Source organism: Rhinatrema bivittatum, chromosome 9 (assembly GCF_901001135.1).
Source record: "Rhinatrema bivittatum chromosome 9, aRhiBiv1.1, whole genome shotgun sequence".
In the NCBI taxonomy this organism is placed as follows: domain Eukaryota; kingdom Metazoa; phylum Chordata; class Amphibia; order Gymnophiona; family Rhinatrematidae; genus Rhinatrema; species Rhinatrema bivittatum.
The window spans coordinates 31330044-31354265 of record NC_042623.1 but is presented as its reverse complement, the minus strand read 5'-3'; the positions used below and the strand labels follow the sequence as shown (position 1 = coordinate 31354265).

The following is a 24222-nucleotide window of genomic DNA, read 5'->3' as shown; positions in this document are numbered from 1 at the left end:
ACTGCACTAACCACATCCTCTGGCAACAAATTCCAGAGCTTTATTGTATGTTGAGTGAAAAAGAATTTTCTCCGATTAGTCTTAAATGTGCTACTTGCTAACTTCATGGAATGCCCCCTAGTCCTTCATAACTATATGAGGTCCATATTCAAAAGTCTTTAGACGGATAACATAATAGGTGGCTAGAATTTAGCCAGATAAGTTAGGGGCAGCCCAGGGGCATAACTGGGAGGAGTCGAGTTAGCTGGCTAAGTTGAACGGCTAATTCCAATATTCAGTTAGCCGGATGACTTTGCTGGTCCACCTACTTTGGGCCCAAAAGAGGGCCAGAGCAGCAATGCCATTGCAGGATCCCAACCCCGCGATGGCGAAGAGGAGGACCAGAGCAGCAAGGCCATCGCGGGATACCATCCCCGTGACAGCGGAATTAGGAGTTTGGCTGTGCCTAATGAAAAGGCCCCATGTGTGTGTGGGTGACAATGGGAGCCTGGGGATGTATGTGAATTAGGATGGGAGCCTGGGGGTATGTGGGGGTGAAAATAGGAGCTTGCATGTGGGGGTGTGTGGGTGGGTGAGAATGGGAGCCTGAGTGTGCATCTGTCTGTGGGTGAGAACAGGAGTCTGGGTGTGCGTCTGTGTATATAAGAATGGGAACCTGGGTATACATCTGTGTGTATATAAGAATGGAAATTTGGGTGTGCATCTGTGTGTGTGAAAATGAGAGCCGGAGGAGAGGGGTTGAGAACTTGTGTGTGTGTAGGGTAGAGCATATTAGAGAGCTTGTGTGTGTGTGTGTATGGTAGAGCATATTAGAGTGAGACCTCGTGTGTGTGTGTGTGTGTGAGATAGTGAGAGCTTATGTGTGGGGGGAAGGAGAGTATTTAAGAGTGGGAGCTTGTGTTTGTGGTAGAGCATGTGAGAGTAACAGCGTGTGTGTGTGTGTGTGTGTGTGTGTGTGTGGAGAATGTGAGAGCTTGTGTGTATATGTTGAGAATGTGAGAGTGAGAGCTTGGGGGGAAGAGCATATGAGAGTGAGAGCTTCTGCATGTGAGGGAGTCTGTGAGAGAAAGCATGAGAGTGTGTATATGTGTGTGTGTGTGAGAGAGAGAGGGAGGAAGGGAAAACAGTAGGAGAAGAAACAGAATGAGAAGAGAGACCCTAAAAAGGAATTAGGAAATGACCAACAAGAGAAAAGTGGGAAAAAAGAGACGGGGACCAACTGATTAGAAAAATACAAAGATCAGACAACAAAGGTAAAAAAAATTGAGATTTTTGCAATTGGAATATGCCATCTTTGAGAATGACCTTGCTAACTTTGCTTTCCAGAATGTGTCTGAATACAGACCTCTACATGTACATATTTCTTATATTTTTGTATTTTGCTCTTTCTTCAGTATTCTACTGTTCATAGTCTGGTTTCTCTGGCTATTTTGGTTTTGTCTGCAGGTTTCTGTTTCTAATTTGTAGTCTCGTATTTCTTTTTTTTTTTTTTTTTAATTGATAATTTTATTGCTATCAGTCATGAACAATAACATTATTATCAAGAAACAAAAGTGTAACAGCACTGTATATCTTATCACACTATATATGTTTGATTTCCCCCCCCCCCTCCCTCCTTCATGCTACATATAAAGAATAATAATACTGATAATGTGTAGTTGCAATGAATGAAAAGGTATGAAGTTAGACAAGTTGAAATAAACAAAAGGATCGGTCTCTGTTTTGCCTGTGTGTGTGACGGAGGTGCAGCATTTCTGCTAGCATGTGGTTTCTCTGTAGCAGACCAGCTTGTTCTGTTACTCCAGTAGGTGATGTATTAATATTCTAGGGCCTGGTGTAGTATTTTTAGGATCAGTGCTGTGACTGTTTGGTATGGCAAGATTCTAGATGTCTTTTTTAGCAGTCGTTTGTGTTACCGGTACTTCACAAAATGTTTATCAGTGGAGAGATATTTTTTGATGAAGTGACACCAGAATTTGAATATTATTTTTTTCATGTTGGTTGTATTGTGAATTGTCCTAGCTCTGCTCTGCACCTGTTCTGATAATTAATGCTATTTTATTGTAGTTATGATTTCTGCCTTTCTGCAAAGAGGATTCATGAAAGAATACATTGATTTTTGTTTTATTACATGATTGATTGAATCTGTTTTTTTCTTTGCTTTTTACATATTCTTGTATATTTATAAACTGCAATAAATGCAAATAATACAGATGAATAAGGAATTTTTAGTGCTGGTAGCTGAGGTAAAATATTTTAAAGTTTCACAAATGATGCATAATGGCTGTTGCAAACTACTTAGAAAGCCATTGTAGATTGCAGTACATGGCATTATTTATCAAAGAGAATACAACTAGTAGGTCTCAGACCTGCATGCCTACAGCCCATCTTGAGCTCACCCAAAAAATCAAGAGCTGTCTTAAAGTTAGCTGGCTAGTGTGGCTGCACTGTTGAATATGCCTCCAAAGTTAGCTGGATAAATTGTCCCAGCTAATTTTGCTATCCAGAGTGTGTCTGAATATAGATCTCTACATGTACAAATTGAAAAGACAATTGTATGTGCATTGTTTCCTCCGATGACCTTCAGATGCCCTGGAAGTGCCTCTTTTTAAAAAGTACATGCCTTGGGAATATACACACATACTTTTCAGCAGTATGCTAGATACACGATTTACCCAAGGATCAGCGGTAACCTGGCTAGATTGTTCTGAAAACTGTCCTCCTAAAACATTATTTTCCAGTTTCTAATTAGGCAACTTAGGCTTAGACATATAAATACATTTACCTCCTAGTTGCAACGCCTCCCCTCATGCCTCGCCACCTATAAATTTAACCACCCCTGAAGAACCGTTTGCTTTGTTTTGCGTTAGCTTTGAGTACCTTTCAGGAATCTCGCCTTGTTACGATTATAAATTGCTTACTGTTCAAGTTTTTGCAGCATTATGTTGAATACCTATCAGGTTTCCTGCCTAGCTACGATTTAAATTGCATATTGTTCATGTTTTAGCAGCTCTCTGTTAACTCTCTCAGTTGTCCTGAATTCATCTCCCTGTTTTATGTAACTTTCTCCCATATCACTGGTTATCCCTTGTTTATTGTAAACCGGTTCAATCAGATATTTGTCTTGAGTATCGGTATATTAAAAGATCTTAAATAAATAAATAAATAAATAGATTAAATAAATAAATAAATAAATAAATAAATAAAGAGAGAGGGTCATTTTTCAAAGGCATTTCCATGGGTAAAACAGTGCTTTACCCTCAGAAATGGCCAGTTATAAAACTGCCCACTGACAGACATACATGCATAGATACATTTACCGCCAGTAAGCAGGGCTGGGGAGGGGTCTGCACTTGCCTACATACTTTTGACATTAGCGGGTATGATTGTGTGCGGGTAGTTTTGGGGAGATCGTTTTCAGAGGGAAAGTATGCATGCAGGTGCAAAGTGCTGTGGGGACTGTTTCATAGGCAATTTTCAAAGGCAAAGCTTTCCATTCGAGAGCTGGTGCAAAGCCGACCTTTTACGTCTGTGGCAGTTTGAAAATGACACTCATGTCTGGCAAAAAAAAAAAGAAGAGGCACAATTTTACCATTCCTGCCCAAACAGCTTCCTCCGGCACTTTCAGGCCTCCGGCTCCATTAGAACCCGTCCAAACTGGGTTCCAGTGCCCTGAGCCTTTCCCCACTGTTAATCCCTCTCCTCCTGCCCAGCTAGTCCAATGCCAGTAACGGAGCTTACCCATCCTGCTTTGGCGTAGGGTTGCTGTTTTCCTGAGCATCCCCATGTCCTTTCCATTTCTCCTTCTCACTGTCCCATGAGGATTTGGGTTCAAGGTCCTTGAAAGACATTATGAAACAAAGACATTATCTGCTGTGTGCAATGTGATCGGGGTGCTGGTGATGGGTCAAGGAAGTGAATCGCAAAAAAAACAAAACAACTCATCACATCTATAGCGCTGCACATAAGAGACAGTCCCTTCTCAGTAGAGCTTACAATTTAATCAAGACAACATACAGAGCAAAAGACACTTCAGAAATGTCAATTATTAAAGCAATGGTTAAAATAAACAAAGCTGTAAGTGGAATAATCAGAGGTAAAGATGTAAAAGCAGCTTCAAAAAAGTTGGGTTTTAGACTGGATTTGTAAAAGGCAAGAAAGGGAGCACAAAGCACCAACTCAGGAATCTTATTCCAAGCACATAGTGCAGCCAGGTAGAAAGCATGGAGTCAAGAGTTGGCGGAAGAGGAGAAGGGTCTAGACTGGAATGACGAGAAGAGTTCATGAAGAGGGCTGTGGGAAAGAGAAGAGAAGAGAGGTAGATAGAAGCTGCAGAGTTAAGGCTCTTATAGATGAGCAAGAAGATCCTGAAGTGTATGTAGAAAGAGATAGGAAATCTACATAGTGACTTAGAAGAGGGGTTAAATAGGTGTAGTGACTGTTATGATTTGTGGGTATGTGGACCCTTGGCCTGAGATGCGAGTTGTTGCTGCCTGTGGGGAGGAGCCCCACAGGTCCGCACCTTCAGGAGGAGAGGTTAGGCACAGCGGGGAGCTCTGGGCGAAGCTATGGAGGAGTTGCCAGGAGCCAGGAGTGTACCCCAGTAGGGAGCAGGCTGGAGGCAGTACCTGGGCTGAGACCCCGAATGGGAAGGCACCAGATAGACCGCAGAGCAGGAGGCGCAAGACTAGCCATGCAGGAGGTAATCCGGAGAGGCAGCCCCAAGGGGCGGAGCTGCGAAGCGTATAGGGTGTTGCTGTAATGACGTAGGCCAACCCACGGAGCAGGGAAGTCCGAGCCAGGTCTCTACTGGTGTCGTAGGAACAGTCCCGGAGAGCGGCAGAGTGCCAGCAGTGACAGTGAGCACAAGACGCAACTCCGAGGAGCTGGGGTGCTGACAGTCGCAGTGAAGCACGAGAGCACTACCCTGAGGAGCTTTGACAGTCTCTTGAGTAACATGTGGGTGCAGACCTTAGGAGCGGGGAGGCGCAGATAGTCCAGTATAGAATACAGGCACAACCCTGAGGAGCGGGGAAGCCCCAAAGTAGAACTCATGGGTTGCAGAGGTGTTCCAGGGATGGTCCCGAGGAGCGGGAGGTCTTACAGGATAGGACCCAGGTGGTGCAGAGCCAGCCTGAGGAGTGGGGTAGGCCAGGAGAACAAGTCCTCTTAGGAGCGCACACTGACCCCCGAGGAGTGGGTGCCAGACAGGGTCCAAGACCAAGAGCCCGAAAGCGTAGTCACAGGAACACGAAGGCAGGAGTCGTAGAGATGTACGGAACTTGTTGCCAAGTCGGCTAGCTGAGGGCGAAGATGGAGTTTAAATACACAGGTCCGATGACATCATCAACCAGGGACGCCCCCGAGGTTCCCGCCGAAGAGGCTTCAAAGGCTGGGCCGGTGATGCGCGCGCGCCTAGGAAGGCCTGAAGTCAACATGGATGGTGGCGGCGTCCAGGCTGCCATGAGGAGTCCCGGGGAACGCGGTAGTGGAGACTGACCTGCACCGCGAGCAGACCCGGGGAGGGCAGGAGAGCGGTGCAGGAAGTAAGTACACGCAGTCGCAGCTGACTGTGTCCGAGGGGCATAATAGTGGCACTGGCAAAAGATAAATTTTGGATAGATTATAGTAGAGAGAGCTGGCTCACTGGGTGACCTGTGAGGAGCAGGTTATAATAGTGTAAGTGGGAGGCAATGAGATTGCATAAGGGTTCTGGTAGTGTGTTCAGAAAGGAAGGGGCAGATTTTGGTGAGGTTATCGAGAAAGAAATGACACATTTTAGCAGTGCTTTGGATATGTGTAGAGAAGGAAACAGAGGAGTCGAAGATGACCCCAAAGTTACAGCCTGAGGAGATTGGAAAGATGGCAGCGTTACCCACAGAAATAAGAGAAAGGGAGAAGAGGGAACTTGGGTTTTGGGGGAAAAGATAAGAAGTTCCATCTTGGCCACAGTAAGATTAAGGTGGCAGTGGAACATTCAAGCTGCAATGTCAGACAAGCAGGCTGAGATTGGAGCTAAATCCCTAATGAAATTCTGGTATAGAGAGATAAATCTGGGAATCATCAGCATAAAGATGGTATTGAAAACCAAAGGAATAGATCAGAGCACCAAGAGAATTAGTATAGAGAGAGAAGAGAAGATGGCCCAGGACAGAACCCTGAGGCACATAGGTTGATAGTGGGATGGTGGTAAAGAAGGATGTATCGTAAAAGTACGATAGGAGAGGAAAGACAAGAACCAAACCAGGACAGAGTCCCAAAATCCAAGAGAGGCTGTTACGACCATGGCTGCTATGCAGCCGCCTCACCACCAGAGGTCCCCCACGAGCATGCTCTTCTGGCTGGCCCACTCCTTCCTTCCTGTCTACTCTATATCCCAGACTCTCCTTTATAACCCTGTCTAGTAGTTCCATCAGTGCTTCGGCATCGAGCTCGCCTGGGCTTCCTGCTCTAGCCTCCCTTGCGTTCTGTGTGTGGCCTACGGGCCTTCTGACCTGCCTTGCTTACTGTGTGTGTGGCCTACGGGCCTTCTGACCTGCCTTGCATTGCTTACTGTGTGTGTGGCCTACGGGCCTTCTGACCTGCCTTACCTTGATTACTGTGTGTGTGGCCTACAGGCCTTCTGACCTGCCTTGCATTGCTTACTGTGTGTGTGGCCTACGGGCCTTCTGACCTGCCTTACCTTGATTACTCTGTGTGTGGCCTACGGGCCTTCTGTGTGTGTGTGGCCTACGGGCCTTCTGACCTGCCTTGCATTGCTTACTGTGTGTGTGGCCTACGGGCCTTCTGACCTGCCTTACCTTGATTACTCTGTGTGTGGCCTACGGGCCTTCTGACCTGCCTTGCATTGCTTAGTGTGTGTGTGGCCTACGTGCCTTCTGACCTGCCTTGCATTGCTTAGTGTGTGTGTGGCCTACGTGCCTTCTGACCTGCCTTGCATTGCTTAGTGTGTGTGTGGCCTACGGGCCTTCTGACCTGCCTTGCATTGCTTAGTGTGTGTCTGGCCTACGGGCCTCGTGTGTGTGGCCTACGGGCCCTCTGCCTACTGTGTGTGTGTGTGGCCTACGGGTCCTCTGCCTACTGTGTGTGTGTGGCCTACGGGCCCTTAGTCTGCTGTCTGCAGCCTTCGGCCTTTGCCCCACTCTGCTGCCTTCAGGCTTATGTGTTTCATGTTTAATGTTAGTGCTGTCCTGGTTTGTCTGTACAGTTCTCTGTCAGTCTTGTTTCCTTAATTCAGTCACTTATACCTCCAGCCATTATCACTCTTACCTGCACGCTTCCTGAATTCATCCTTACCAGCACCCAGTTCCTGTTTCCTGTACACCTTTACCTACATTCACGCTCACACATACCTCCATGCTGTTCCAGTATTCAAGTTCAACCTTACCTTCATGCATCTGGTATCAGGCATCTCCAGCCAGTATTAGACTCAGTCTGTCTATTCCACCTTCCCACTTGCCCATAGGGTTTACTCTTTCCTGCCTGCATCAGCCAGTATCTAGACTCTTCTGCAGTCCTGCCTTTCTCCACCCTGAGACACCCCTGTTAGTGGTGTTCACAACTCTGGGCCTGAGCCCATTCGTAACAGAGGCTATGTGACGAAAGCCCAGAGCCATTATTTGGTCATCAAAAATATAAGCTTTCTGGGAATGGCTTAAAACTGCCATTTGACAGGGCTTATGGTGCAGACTGTACTATGGTGGTAGCCAGTCTTGGACTGCCTCTGCTTTGTCGATATCCTTTTTGGAGGCATAGTCTCCAGAATAGGAGACCGTGCATTAGATGAGGTCTTAACAACTTTTAACAGAGGCATTCAGAATGTCTCAGTGAGCCTTCTGATATCGAAACACTAGAGAAAATTGAGTACTGGGTATGTCAGTCAGAATTCAGGCATGTTAAGCACCTAAATATGTATATCATAGAGTAGGGAAGTGGGATATGATCCAAACATTCAAATGCCTCAAAGATGTAAATAACGTACAAGAAGCAGTGGAAACTCTTAAGAGGAATATTTAAATTAAGAGGAAATTACTTTTTCAGATGATGAGGAAACTTTTATAGGCAGTTTCCAAATTTAATAAAGTGGAAATTTGGATGATGTCCCTTAAAAAGGAAATTAATGTATTGTTTTTGTTAAAACTAGTGGAGCACTGGAGTGTGTACTTTGGAAATCAGATGGAGGAGGGTGACCTTACTGCTACATTTGTGGCAATTTACAGGCTCCTACTGCAGGCAAACCTCCGGGAAATTCAATATAAATTAATACATTGCATTTATATTTCTAGAACTAGAGGAGTTGTCTTTCATCTCTGGAAATCAGATGTTTGAGGTGCAAGCACTGCCCTAGCTCGCTGTGTCATATGTGCAATAAGCACTGCCCTAGTTCTCTGTGTCATATGTGCAATAAATTTCGGCCCTTTTGGAATTCAATCATGATGATGGCTGAGGGCTTGCAACGTGTATCTTTAGACTGGAACATTAAGTTGTTATATTCTAGGATCTGTTTTGCCTTTAATAAAAATGAATGTTAAAAAATTTTAAAAAAAGGCAGTGGAAGATCTAGAATACACTGGGTTTTAGCTGAAGACTATCGGGTCGATACAGTAAAGTGCGCTCCGGCGGAGCACACTGATAGCCCGTGTTTGGCCGCGCGTTTTCGACGCGCTATTTTTGCCTGCTCCCCCCCCCCCCCCCCCCCCGAAACTAATAGCACCTGCAACATGCAAATACATGTTGATGGGCCTATTAGTCATTCTCACGCGATACAGAAAGCAAAATGTGCAGCAAAGCCGCACATTTTAATTTCGGCCAGCACCGGGAAAGTGTACAGAAAAGCAGAAAAAACTGCTTTTCTGTACACCATCTGACTTAATATCATAGCAATATTAAGTCGGAGGCCCCAAAAATAAAAAAAAAAAAAAAATATGCCTGTGGGTTGGAAGACAGACGCTCAATTTTGCTGGCGTCCGTTTTCTGAACCCATGGCTGTCAGCGGGTTCGAGAACCGACACCGGTAAAATTGAGCGTCGGCTGTCAAACCCGCTGACAGCCGCCGCTTCTGTCAAAAAGGAGGCGCTAGTTCAGGTGGGTTCAGGATTCCACCGTGAACCCTGAGCCTGGCTGTTATTGGCCAACTACGAGCCTGATGCTGTTTTTACTGACTGAGGATGCCAGAGGCATTGCAGAAATAGCAGTGGCCTGTGCTGAGTTAGTGGTTTACCTTGATTTTGGTTAATTTATCTCTCCTTTTCACTGGATCTCGGGTGCTAGACAGTGGACTGTCCCAGGGACTGCTCTCCTCATCACTATTCTGAAACACATACGAGAAAGAAATTGAACTCTGCAGAGGAAGAGGAGAACTGTTATGATCCTGAATAGACTTATGATGAACATTTCAAACTGCTAATGCTTCACAAGTCTCGTACTGCGGTTAATTTGGACATTTGTATGTTTTTATATTTTTAAGTATATGACTGTAACTTGCCTAGGACAGTGGTCCCCCCAACCAATCAGGATTTCAGGATATTCCCAATGAATATGCATGAGACAGATTTTCATGCATTGCCTCCACTGCTTGCAAATTTATCTCAGTCGCATTCATTGCAGATATCCTGAAAACCTGATTAGCTGGGGGATCTCCAGGACAGGTTTGGGAATCGTGGCCAAGTGTATAAGACAGAGTGAATAATAAATGTTTTTTTAAATTAAATGCAATTACTTATCTTCCCTCAAACTGACCAGCCATTACTGCGGAGCAGGTGAGCATGTTGCTTACTGCCCATAAAAACGTAAAAATAAATAATAATAAAATAGTACACATTATAGGAAAGGAGTCCCAGATAAGAAATGCACTCTGCCACATAACCATGTTCCAATTCAGGGCACGGTGAAGCGCATAGTGGAACAATATCCATAGGGAGGGCGGAGGGAAACCCTTCAAGAGAGATGTGAGAGGAGTGTTCAGGCACACAGATGCCATGATCACAATTTCTTCAGGAGTACAGGGAGTATGGCTCAAGCTACAAAGCAGATAAATGGTAAAATTCTAAATGTGACTTTTCTCTGGTCCTGTGTGTTCACATGTTCGGAGGACTAAATAGAGTACAAGCAATCTAGAGGAAGGCTATGAAGTCTATCTATAACCCTGATGGGAAAAGGAGTTGGGATAAGATAAAAACATTCATATATCTCAAAATGCACAAAAAGCAAGCATTTTGGGGTGGAAAGGAAATTCTAGAACAAGGGTGGAGCAGACGTAGACTCAAGAGTAATATAAGGAATTATTTCTTAACAGACAAGGTAGTGGATACAAAGTTAGAAGACAAAATGGTATTAGAATACAATAAAGCACAGGCTAAGCACAGATAATCCTTAGCACTGGGAAAGTAAGAATAAAGTCAGAGAGCAAGTAGCATCGCTGATAATATGGCATTTCCATTGCAAATTTATATATGTCAAAGTTCGAGACAACATGGGTTGAAAACTCTCCTTTTGCATCCCAAATCTTTTTTTTATAAACAATTTATCGATGACATTTTTATCATTTGGTGTGGGAATGAAGTGGAATTACTATCTTTTGAAAAATGGATCAACACATGTGATGAAAAAATTCAATTTGTTATGTAACACAACTTTACAGAAATTTCTTTTTTGGATGTCAGATTACAAAAAGCTGAGTCAGGGGAAGATCCCATGACAGCATGGCTAATTCAGCCCTGCTATCAACAGGAAACCAGATCTTCAAACTACAATCAGAGAAACTGGCCGAAGATTTTAGACAACGTCGTTACCCCAAGAAATGCATAAAAAACGCATTTAAAGGGCACTTTATTACGATAGAAGTGCACTGCTGACTCCTTGTGAGAAGCAAGATGGTTCTCAGACAATTACATGTGTCACCAAGTATTCACCCATAACACGCAAAATAATAAGAAGCATGCGTAATCATTGGCATCTCGTTAAAATGATTCCTGGGTTTGAGAATCTTGATTTTCGTATGGCATTTTCCAGGAGCAGAAACTTTAAAGAAATCCTGAGTCCATCAACTTTGCCAGAAAAAAATGATATAACCATCAACCATTGATCCAAACCATCAACCATTGATGGATCCAAACCAATAGGACATCATAAATGTGGACATTGTAAAATTTGTGATCAAACATTAGAACTCAAAGAATTCACTTGTCCGATCACAAAATATACGTATAAATGAAGACATTTTACAACCTGTCAGAGCACTTTTGTGGTATATATTACCAAATGCCCATGTAATAAAATTTACGTCGGACAGACTAAGCGTTCATTACGTTTAAGTATGGGAGAATATAAAAGCTGTTTGAAAAACAAAAAAGAATCAGCACCTATTGTGGCAGAACAATATAAACCACAAGATTTACGATGGTTTGCTATAGATCATGTTGGATTGGATGCAAGAGGTGGTAATCGTGAAAAATTACTGTACAAAAAAGAACATCAATGGATTTTCAAATTGATGTCAGAAGAACCAAATGGTTTAAATTGCAATATTGAGTGGAATAGTTTAATTCATTGTTGAACGTCATTGTTCCTACACCAAAACAAGAATTGCTTCAAGAACATTCAATTTTATTTGCTCAATTGACCTGTTCAATTGTGAAACATCACTGTACTTAAAATGAACATCGATGGACTTTTAAATTGATGCCTTAATAACCATGTTGTTTAAAACAGTAATATCAAGTGTAAAAGTATAGTTTATCACTGGAAGCAATTGTTATAATATTCAGACAAGAAAGGTTTGAAGAATATTCAACTTTGATTCTCTATTGACTTGTATAATTCGATAGGAGAGGAAATGTTTTACTGTATCATCGAACATCATCGCATCAGTATTAAGACAAGAATTGCTCTAAGAACATTCAATTTCAATTGTTCCACTTATCTACGCAATTGTGAGATATTACTATATGTAAAATGAACATCGATGAATTCTTAAATTGACACCTTAAGAACCATGTCATTTAAATTACAACATCAAGTGGAAGAATTCAATTCATCAGTGAAAAAAATTGTTTCTACAATTAAATTAGAACTCTTTATTGATGTGCACAGGAGATGAGAAGAATTGGTAGTAGGACATTTAAACCTGATACGTCATCACGTCGTGTCGTCAGCACGAGCATAATGATTGGTCACTATCAAGTAAGTTTGTTGTTTAAATAGAGGCGGCCATGTTTAAATGCCTCGCATCAACCCAACTACTGAGACGGCAAAAGTCCATAGCAAAAAAGTGAGTAATAACAGCATAAATTCACGACAGCAGTTCAGAGCAACAAACTTCATGAGAAAATCAAACATTAGACTAATAGTTGTGTGTTATTTTATTCGCTTGTTTTTTCATGTTGTAGAGCCCGCTCTGATGCAGGTTACGTTGGCAATTTGGCGGTTCTAAAAAGAAAAAACTCAGTGGTTGTGTTAGCTGAAGAAATATACTCTGGTTACAAACAATAGAACAAGTTGCTAAGAAAGATAAGTTCACTCATGTCAGGACAGTAACTCTCCATGTGGGAGTAGAAGAAAACTAAAAGAAATTTTGCTCGCTTTGCCAATGCTCATTCAGGTGGCACAGTATAAAACTGCTACAGTTTAACTTCAAATTTGATAACTTAAAACCTTTGTGGTTTGAAGTTCTAGTCCAATATCTTAAAGTTGTAGTGCATTTAACAAACAGTTTTACTGCACGTTTCAGCACTTTAATTTAAAAAAAATAAAAGGAAGACAATAGACCAGTGATTGTAACGACCGGTTCATTAAGTTTCTGTTTATTATCAGAATTCTATGCCAGTGCTGAGGTCTTATCTTCCGATTTTAAAAGATTTTTTTCAAAAGATCTATTTAAAAGATTTCTTCAAAAGAAAAGATTTTGTCACAGTTATCACAAACTATATTAAACATGATAGTAATTTTAATCATATGATAATAAAAAGAATATTTTAATCTCATTAAACAACTTCAAATTCTGGGATTTAATCAACTGCCAATACAAGTTATATTAACTAGTGATTTTTCTGGATCGCTGATAATATTACAGATAGGACAATGAACAAACCTGATGGGTCTTCTGATATTTATCTTCCCGGAATTTCTATGGGAAATTTTCAGGTACTTTTTACCTGTGGATTTTACATCAAATTTCAAAGAAAAAGCATGGACGTACTATCAAGACTTTTGCACCTGCTTTGTATATGGAGAGATTTTCTACGGAAACCGACAAGCATAGACTTGAAAATGCAATCCTCGTGTTTTCTTTTCTGCTCCCATCCAAAACCACAGGAACATAGTAACTTAGTAACATATTACTGGAGAAATTACTTACCTGATAATTTTTTTTCCTTAATATAGACAGATGGCCTCAGGACCAGTGGGTTATGCTCCCCTGCCAGCAGATGGAGACGGAGCAAGCTGATATCACAGTATATATAACTCTGCCGTGACCCCAGCCTGCCAGTATTCTCTTTAAAAGCAACGGTGGAAAGACTAGCAAAAACTTGATTAAAAAACAGGTAACCAGAATTGTACTCAACCAACCATAAATACTGAACTTGCGTAAGAACATAAGAACATGCCATACTGGGTCAGACCAAGGGTCCATCAAGCCCAGCATCCTGTTTCCAACAGTGGCCAATCCAGGCCATAAGAACTTGGCAAGTAACCAAAAACTAAGTCTATTCCATGTTACCGTTGCTAGTAATAGCAGTGGCTATTTTCTAAGTCAACTTAATTAATAGCAGGTAATGGACTTCTCTTCCAAGAACTTATCCAATCCTTTTTTAAACACAGCTATACTAACTGCACTAACCACATCCTCTGGCAACAGATTCCAGAGTTTAATTGTGCCTTGAGTAAAAAAGAACTTTCTCCGATTAGTTTTAAATGTGCCCCATGCTAACTTCATGGAGTGCACCCTAGTCTTTCTATTATCCGAAAGAGTAAATAACCGATTCACATCTACCCGTTCTAGACCTCTCATGATTTTAAACACCTCTATCATATCCCCCCTCAGCCGTCTCTTCTCCAAGCTGAAAAGTCCTAACCTCGTTCGTCTTTCCTCATAGGGGAGCTGTTCCATTCCCCTTATCATTTTAGTAGCCCTTCTCTGTACCTTCTCCATCGCAATTATATCTTTTTTGAGATGCGGTGACCAGAATTGTACACAGTATTCAAGGTGCAGTCTCACCATGGAGCGATACAGAGGCATTATGACATTTTCCGTTTTATTCACCATTCCCTTTCTAATAATTCCCAACATTCTGTTTGCTTTTTTGATTGCCGCAGCACACTGAACCAACAATTTCAATGTGTTATCCACTATGATGCCTAGATCTCTTTCTTGGGTTGTAGCACCTAGTATGGAACCTAACATTTTGTAACTATAGCATGGGTTATTTTTCCCTATATGCATCACCTTGCACTTATCCACATTAAATTTCATCTGCCATTTCGATGCCCAATTTTCCAGTTTTACAAGGTCTTCCTGCAATTTATCACAATCAGCTTGCGATTTAACTACTCTGAACAATTTTGTATCATCTGCAAATTTGATTATCTCACTCGTTGTATTTCTTTCCAGATCATTTATAAATATATTGAAAAGTAAGGGTCCCAGTACAGATCCCTGAGGCACTCCACTGCCCACTCCCTTCCACTGAGAAAATTGTCCATTTAATCCTACTCTCTGTTTCCTGTCTTTTAGCCAGTTTGCAATCCATGAAAGGACATCACCACCTATCCCATGACTTTTTACTTTTCCTAGAAGTATCTCATGAGGAACTTTGTCAAACACCTTCTGAAAATCCAAGTATACTACATCTACCAGTTCACCTTTATCCGCAGGTATTCCAAGCTAGGAATTGGATGAACACTTACCAGTAATCCCTTGGGATCCAGAGCTCCACAGGACGACTACTGACACACTCATGCGGCAGCTGAGGGCAGGAAGCTGAGTCCATCTGTCTACTCTAAGGAAAACAAAATTATGAGGTAAGCAATTTCTCCATTTCCTAGCATGTAAACAGATGGACTCAGGATCATTGGGATGTACCAAAGTTACTCCCTAACAGGGTGGGAGGCTGCCTGCAGTCCGGTCAACACTGCACATGCAAAGGCTGCACCCTCCCAGGCCTGCACATCCAGACAATAAAACCTGGAAAAAGTGTGTAAGGAGGATCATGTCACAACTCAGCAGATATCAAAGGGAGACCATAGACTAACTTCCGCCCTTGACACTGCCTAAGCCCTGGTAGAATGAGCCCCAACCTGAATAGGCAATGGCTTTCCAGCATCCACCTACACGTCCGTGACTACCTCCTTAATCCAACAAGTTATGGTAGCCCACAAAGCCAGAGCACCCTGCTTACTCCCGCCAAGGAGAACAAATAGGGATCTGTCTTTCGAAAAGACTCAGAGACCTTCAGATACCGCACAACACGTCGCTTGACATCCAAGGAGCGCAAGAGGCAAAACTCCTCTGCATCCCTGACCTTATCCAGGGATTGCAAGGAAATGGATTTATTCAAATGAAAGTCCAAGACTACCTTGGGCAAGAAGGATGGAACAGTATGCAGCTGTAACACCCCTGGAGTCATCCAAAGGAATGGCTCCCAGGAAGACAAGGCTTGCAGCTCAGAAATTCGATGCGCAGAACATATAGCCACCAGGAACACAGTCTTCAAGGTCAACAATCATAAGGAAAGGCTATGCAGTAGTCAGAACGTAGAGCCTGCCAAAAACTCCAGGATCAAATTAAGACTCCACAATGAAATCAGTAACCTCAAGGGAGGCCTAAGATGCTTCACTCCCTTCAAAAAAAACGGGCAACATCAGGATGAGATTACATCAGGATGAGATGACCAGTCACCAGGCCTGTGAAACAGGCAAGAATCGCAACCTGCACCTTCAAGGAATTAAGAGCCAATCCTTTATTAAATCCAGAATGAGAGGGACCTTAACAGAATGAGAAAGAACACCCCGCTCCTCACACCAGGCCTCAAAAACTCTCCAAACCCGTACATATACCAAGGAAGTGGAGAACTTGCGAGCACGGAGTAAAATGACAATCACTGCAGAGGAATAACCACTCTTTAACAGATGAGTCCTCTCAAGGGCCAAACCGTAAGACAGAATCGAATCGGATCCTCATGAAAGAACTGGACCCTGCTGTAACAGATCCATGTGCGTCAGAAGACAAAGGGAGGCGTCCACCAGGAGTCGTCGCAAATCTGCATACCATGGACGCCTGGGCCAGTCCAGCATCTCCAGGAGTACTAGCCCTCTGTACCCTTCAATCTTGCGAATTATCCTGTCCAGCAAGGGCCACGGAGGAACATAAGAACATAAGAAAATGCCATACTGGGTCAGACCAAGGGTCCATCAAGCCCAGCATCCTGTTTCCAACAGTGGCCAATCCAGGCCATAAGAACCTGGCAAGTACCCAAAAACTAAGTCTATTCCATGTAACCATTGCTAATGGCAGTGGCTATTCTCTAAGTGAACTTAATAGCAGGTAATGGACTTCTCCTCCAAGAACTTATCCAATCCTTTTTTAAACACAGCTATACTAACTGCACGAACCACATTCTCTGGCAACAAATTCCAGAGTTTAATTGTGCGTTGAGTAAAAAAGAACTTTCTCCAATTAGTTTTAAATGTGCCCCATGCTAACTTCATGGAGTGTCCCCTAGTCTTTCTACTATCCGAAAGAGTAAATAACCGATTCACATCTACCCGTTCTAGACCTCTCATGATTTTAAACACCTCTATCATATCCCCCCTCAGTCGTCTCTTCTCCAAGCTGAAAAGTCCTAACCTCTTTAGTCTTTCCTCATAGGGGAGTTTTTCCATTCCCCTTATCATTTTGGTAGCCCTTCTCTGTACCTTCTCCATCGCAATTATATCTTTTTTGAGATGCGGCGACCAGAATTGTACACAGTATTCAAGGTGCGGTCTCACCATGGAGCGATACAGAGGCATTATGACATAAAGCATAAGGCATAAAGCATAAGGCATAAAGCAATCTGTCTTCTGACCAGACCTGTATGAGAGCATTTTTTCCCAGGGACCACGGATCTCTCCTGTGACTGTAGAATCGAGGAACCTCGCATTTCAAGAAGTTGCCAGCAGGTCTAGAAACGGAAGGCCCCAAGCGATCCACAATCAGCTGAAACGCTTCGGCTGACAACACCCACTCTCCTGGGTCCAGACTCTCCTTGCTTACGTTGTCTTTTCCTACAATGTGAAATTCCATTCCATTCCATTAGCTGGTCTATATCCTGCGACACTTGCTGGCTCTTGGTTCCTCCCTGGTGATTGATATAGGCTACTGTTACGCATTGTCCAACATCACACGAACCGCTTGATCTTACAGCCTGTGGCTGAACTGCAAGCATGCCAGCCATACCACCCAGGCCTCCTGGTGACTGATGTTCCAGCGGGACTCTTCGGCATTCCAATGCCCCTGGGCCATTAACTCCAGACAGAGACTCCCCAACCGTGGAGACTCACATCCGTCATGAGTACCAACCAGGTCGGAGAGGACAAGGGAACTCCCTTTCTCAGATGATTCTCCTGCAACCATCACTGGAGGTGGAAGCAGATTGCCATTGGCAAGTGGAACCAAACCGCATAGTCCTGAGATTGCAAGTTCCAACGAGACAGCAGAGAGCACTGAAGAGGACGCATATGCGCCCTTGCCCACAGTACCACTTCCAGGGTAGCCGCCATCAAGCAGAGAACCTGAGGTAGGACCACACTGTCGGGTGTATGGTGTTCATCAATTGACGCATTTGAGACATCAATTTCTGGATCCGAACTTCCGATAGAAAAACTCTGTCCTGTCCTGTGTTGAATCGGACCCCAGATACTCCAACGACTGGGATGGCTGAAGATTGCTCTTGGACAGATTCACCATCCAACTGAGCTCCTGCAATAAGGAGATCACCTTGTGTGTCACCAGGCGGCTCTCTTCCTCAAACTTGGCTCAAATTAGCCAGCCAGCCAAATATGGGTGCACCAGGATTCTTTCTTTTCGCAAGGCCGCCACTATGCAAAAATGAGTCACCTTCAAGTGACGGTTGACCCTCTTAAGATCCAGAATGGGACAAAAGGAGCCCTCCTTCTTGGGCACAACAAAATAAATGGAATATCGACCCATACTTTCTTGAGACGTGGGCACAGCTCTCAGTCTGAGGAGCCTTTGAAGCATGAACTCCACTGCCTGCTTCTTCTGTGGGGAATGGCAAGGGGACACCATCAACATATCCTGAGGAATACTGTGAAATTCCAGCACATACCCTTCTCATATCACCTCCAGGACCCACTGGTCTGACGTGATCTCGACCCACCTCCAATAAGAGAGAGAGAGATGTCCCCCTATTTCTTGTTCCTGAAGGTAGGTCAGCAAACCTTCATTGGGCAGCTCAGGAGGATCCGCCACCCAAGCCCACTCCTCTCCTGGACTGTCGGGGATGAAAGGACTGAGACCTACCGAAAGGCCGAGTCCACTGAAAGGTCGTTCCATCTATAGGGGTGAAAACGCCTGAAACCCCAGAGACGACCCCTCATACCAAAGAGGCATTGTAACTGCTTCTTATCCTCTGGCAACTGAGGAACCAGAGACTCGCCCCACTTACTGGCTAGTTTCTCCAACTCACTCCCAAACAAGAGTGAGCCTTTAAGGGCATCTTGGTAAGACTGGCTTTGGAGGCTGCGTCAGCCAACCAATTTCACAACCAGAGTTGATGCCTGGCCGCTATCACCGAAGCCATTCCTCTGGCTGAGGTCCGGACCAAATCACAGCCTGCATCTGCTAAAAAGGCGGCAGCAGGTTCCATAACTGCTCTGGAATTCTCTCCAGACTCATCAACCTCCTGAGAGAGAAGCAGACAAGATCTTGCCACTAGAGGCAATCTGTAAATTCATCACCACCGCCTCAAAGGCTTGCTTAAAAATAGCCTCAATCCGTCTATCATGTATATCCTTCAAGGCCACTCCTAGAAACGGCACATACCAGAGCATCCACTTTGGGAAAACACAAATAATTTCTCACAGCCGGATCTAGGGGGTACAGGACTTCCAATGTCTGACCCCCTTTAAAATTTGCCTCTTGGGCGTCCCATTCCAGATCAGTCAATTCCTGAATGGCATCCATCACAGGGAAAAAAAACAAGAGGCTTCACGTAAGGAAACCAAAATGGGATTCTTCTTTGGCTCTGACAAAGCATCCGAACCAGGGACACCAAATTGTTTCAAGGGCTGCAAAATCAGGGCCGGCAGCTCATCTCTATGAAAGAATCGCAACATGGTTCGATACAGTTCCAGCCCTAAAGGAATTTCTCCATCTTTGAGGGATGATCAGGATTAACCTCATCAACAGTGCCATCCAGATTCTTGTCAGGAACATCTCCAAGGAACCGAGGGAAGCCCAGTGCTTAAGCATAGGACGGGAAGAGGAAGGAGCCACCGAAGGTCTGACCGGACAGAAATGGGGGAAGTAGAGGACTGCACCTGAAGAAAAGCTTGCAAGCCTTGAAAAAATTCCACCCAAGAAAAAGCAGCCGGGTCCAGACCAAGCCCAGAAGGAACTGCAGCTGGTCCCACAGAACTGCCCTCGCCAGCGGAGGAGACCATCAAGGGAGAACCAAGACCTGGCGACCCCCCATTCAAAAGTCGTAATCAACCCATCATCCAAATGGGAAGAGCCAGGCTTAGCAAAATCCGAAGAAGACAACTTTCCCTGAGCATATGAGCAACACTGGCACAGGTTAGAAGCCAGGTCAGGCTGAGAAGCCCTAATATGACAAGCAACACAAATAGAAAGACAGTCATTGCAGTGGTAAGTATGATTCAGAATGGCTTGCGCTCAAAAAAGAAATGCATCTAAAAAATAAGCATCGAGGAGAAGGCAAGACAAGGCACACACACAACCTGTGTGCCAAGTTAAGCGCGTAAAAAAGTTTGTGCACATAAAAAGCATGCCCAAAAACTGAACACACAACGCGTTCGCAGAGCCGACCCACTGCACCCACTGACGCCCTATAGAGGGCAGTAGCGCAACAGCACGCGAAAATGACTGCCGCAGCCTACCACACGTGTGCAAGAACAAAGCCTAAGTGTGGGGTCTATCCCACCGGGGGCTGCTCAACCTGCCCGGCTGCCCAGTTCCCCAGCCCCAACGGCAGCAGGAATGACTATAACGCACTGAGAACGGCAGCAGGAATGGCTATAACGCACCGAGAATGGAGACCGGAGGAAGTTCTGAAACCCCTCTAATTGTCTCTAATTCAGGTTAAAACTTTTCTTTTTTTCAAACCTTACCTGAGCTCAGCGCTTACTGGCTGAGTACAGAGAAGGTCTCTGGCTGCGGGGGGGGGGGGGGGGGGGGGGGGGGCATCTGTCGTTACCGCCGTGCTCAGCCTCCTGCACCCGCTGCCTTTCAGCTGAACTAGCAGCTAAGTCCACGCCTGGAAACCCAGCTACCTGACCAAGAGACACCTCTGAGGGTCCACAGAAATCACCTCAGGAATTCTCAACTGGGAGAGGGACCTTTAGGTATTACTGCAGAACAGCGTGGCTTTCTTTTCCCAATACTGGAATTTCAAATTTCTCCTTCCAAAAAGCTCAAAGCAATCCCCAAAGGAGATGCACGTCCACTGTCTGCTGGAGACTGAGAATACTGGTAGGCTGGGATCACTGCAGGGCTATATATACTGTGACATCAGCTTGCTCCATCTCCATCTGCTGGCAGGGGAGCACAAACTCATTATTCCTGAGTCCATCTGTCTACATGCTAGGAAATGACGGCAGAAAAAGACTAAATGGTCCATCCAGTCTGCCCAGCACATTTCTTTTGGCAGTAACTGCCACTTCCTGCTGGTTACCTCCAAGCCTTATGCTAAGGATAGTAATATTAACAATCAAAACCAAACACTGCTATCAACATTTTTACAGGATAAGCAGCCTTCTTGATTATTCAATATTGCTTGAATGTGCTTTGCTTTTGGACTAGACCATAGAAGCAGTCCTGCACTTTTTCATCTAATGTCTGTGTATCAGTACCCTGGACTGTAAAAGTCAGGGCCCTGATTTTTTCAACCCTGCCGTCAAAATGAAGAGCAATGTTGCAGTTGCATCAAAATCATGAAAGCTAATTTGTTAAAGGTGGGAATCCCCATGCCTTCTGTTAGGAGTATTAGCTGCTGCTCTCTGCAGGTTACCCCATACACCCTTTCTTCATTTCTACCTCTAGCCTTTAGGGATCTACAGTGTTTACTCATGCCTTTTTTAATTCATTTACTGTTTTCAACTTCATCACCTCTTCCAGAAGGTCATTTCCAGGCATTCACCACCCTCTCCATGAAGAAATATTTCCTGATGTTGGTTCTGAGTTGCTCCCCATGGAGTTTCATTTTGTGATCCCTAGTTCTACTGCTTGCTTTTCAATGGAAAAGGTATGAAGTTCATGCATCATTAAAACCTTTCAGGTATCTGAAGGTCTGTTTCATATCTCCCCTGCACCTACACTCCTCTCTTCCAGGGTGTACATATTCAGATCCTTTAGCCTCTCCTCATAAGTCTTCTGATACAGACACCACACCATTTTGGTCACCTTCTCAAAAAACTGCCATTTAACCAGATAACTTGTGCTTTATCCAGCTAAACAGCTTTGAATATTTAGCTCAGTATTTTTAGTACAGTGTGCTTAAATTTCTCACATTTTAGTAAGATTCAAATTTAAGCTATGTCCATGATGAAAGGACTGTATAATATTTGGAGCAAAGACCCAGCATCAATTCTCTGCAGTTTAATGTACTATATATCTGCCAACTTTGCAGGATTGAGAGTAGTCTTGTACTGTAATTCTATAAATGTAGTTGATGCTGGCTCCATGAAAGTTTTTTTTCTGGACAGTGGCCCGGTCCTTCTGTTATTGGGGGAGATGTGAGCTTGGTAGACAGTAAGTCACAGGCTCTTCAGCCCTTTGTTAGGGTCTTGTACACTCTGCTTTTTAAACTGACATTGAGCATGCCTGTCTGGTAAGAAACAGGAGCTCACCCTGGGAAATTTGCCATTGGAAGAGGTTACAGTTACAGCAGTTAATGTAGCTGGATTTAAAAAAGGTTTGGATAAGTTTCTAGAGGAAAAAATCAATACCTGCTATTTATTAAGTAATAGTAGCTTGATATTTATTTAATGTTTGGGTACTTGCGACTTGGATTGGCCACTGATGGAAACAGGATGCTGGGCTTGATGGACCCTTGGTCTGACCCAGTATGGCAATTACGTTCTTATGTACATTTTTAGTTGCATTTAGGGTAGGGATTGGAGAAGAGTGGTGGTGGTCCCGCTTCACGAGAATGGTAGATGAAAGGAGGTTGGAAACTACAGGCCGGTTACCCTTACCTTGGTGGTGTGAAAATTAATGGAAATGCTGCTGGAGAAATGAATAGTGAACTATCTACAAACTGGTGGGTTGCTAGACCCGAGGCAGCATGGATTCATTAGGAGTAGGTCCCGTCGGACAAATCTGATTGACTTTTTTGATTGGGTGACTAGAGAATTGATCAAAGAAGACCACTCGATGTGATATACTTGGATTTCAGCAAAACCTTTGATAAGGTCCTGCAAAGGAGGCTCCTGCATAAAATGAGAAGCTTGGGAGTTGGCGCCAAGGTGGTGGAGTGGATTACAAACTGGTTGACTGACAGGAGACATGTGTAATGGTAAATGAAGCCTACTCAGAAGAGAGAATGGCTTTAAGTGGAGTGCCACAAGGATCAGTTTTGGGACCGGTTCTGTTCAATATCTTTGTGAGGGAATTTGCAGAAGGGATAGAAGGTAAAGTTTGTCTATTTGCAGATTATACTAAGATCTGCAACAGAATGGAGACGCTTGAAGGAGTAGAGAGAATGAAAAGTGATTTAAGAAAGCTTGAAGAGTGGTCTAAGATTTGACAGCTGGGATTCATTGTCAAGAAGTGCAGAGTCATGCATCTAAGATGCAGTAATCCAAAAGAGCTGTATGTGATGGGGGATGAAAGACTACTGTGCACGGACCAAGACAGTGTCTGCGATCTGAAGGCGGCAAAGCAATATGACAAGGTGATAGCCAAAGCCAGAAGAATGTTGGGCTGCATAAACAGAGGAATAACCAGTAAGAAAAAGGAGGTGATGATGCCCTCGTACAGGTCCTTGATGAAGCCTCACCTGGAGTACTGTGTTCAGTTCAGGAGACTGTATCTTAAAAAGCATAGAGACAGGATGAAATCAATTCAGTCCATATATCTGGTGATCACATTTGGAATAGGAGGAATGCTGAATGATCACCTATGATCCACAAGAAGAAGCTGCAGCATTCTAGAACACAGTGATTTTTTTAGGGTCCCCTGAAGAAGTCTTACTTAGGCGAAACAGAGTGGATCCTTACTTTGTAAGGACAGATTAAGAATTATGCGACACTATTCATTTATTTGTACAGATAGGGCCGGATTTTCAAAAGGTTACGTACGCCGGGCCTATTTTTTAAAAGCCTAGCAATGCGTGTAAAGCCCCAGAACGTGTGTAAGTCCCGGAGCTTTACAAAAGGGGTGGTTTGGGGGTGGGGCCAGAGACCTCTGCATGGCTGCTGGGCTGGCGCACGCAACTTACTTCAGCCCCAGGGCACCCCCTTGCGCGTGCCGACCCCGGATTTTATAACAAATGCGCGTGCAGTTATAAAATTGGGTGTACATGTGCGCACGCCAGTTAGCGCACGCGCATGTTATAAAATCTACCCCATAATGAGTGTATGTTGATTGGGCATGAATGAGTTTAGGCATTTTGAGAGAGTTGGATTGTGATTAACAGAGATATGTTGTTGTTGTAACATATATTAAATGTGGTACCTGCACCATTGTTGCTGCTATTTTATTGTATTGTACATTTATTTATATATTTTGTACCTTAAGCTCCATTTGTAATTTGATGTTTTGTAAATTGACACAATTAAAAAATTATATAGCAAATTTAGATTCCTTCATATTTGTAAGTATTTCTATATTGGGATCTTTGGTTTATACCTTGATGTTGTTTTGTAACATATAAATAAATACATATGCTGGTAATTTCTTGCAGTAAACTTCACAACTAGGTCACAAATCCTGAAGCCTCAGAGCAGTCTCAGTATTAAACAACAGATTCCAAAATGTTGAAA

At 43.7% G+C, this 24222-nt stretch overlaps 1 protein-coding gene across 1 annotated transcript in view; it reads right to left on the bottom strand.

The window, feature by feature from the left end:
• Positions 1–24222, bottom strand: part of LOC115099412 — a 103258-nt gene that overhangs the window by 69225 nt on the left and 9811 nt on the right. Inside the window, exons 2-3 of the mRNA XM_029617043.1 lie at positions 9221–9310; positions 3742–3839 (exon numbers count right to left, since the gene is read on the bottom strand). Coding sequence (XP_029472903.1) covers positions 3742–3839; positions 9221–9310 — 188 coding nt within the window. The remainder of the gene's footprint in view (positions 1–3741; positions 3840–9220; positions 9311–24222) is intronic.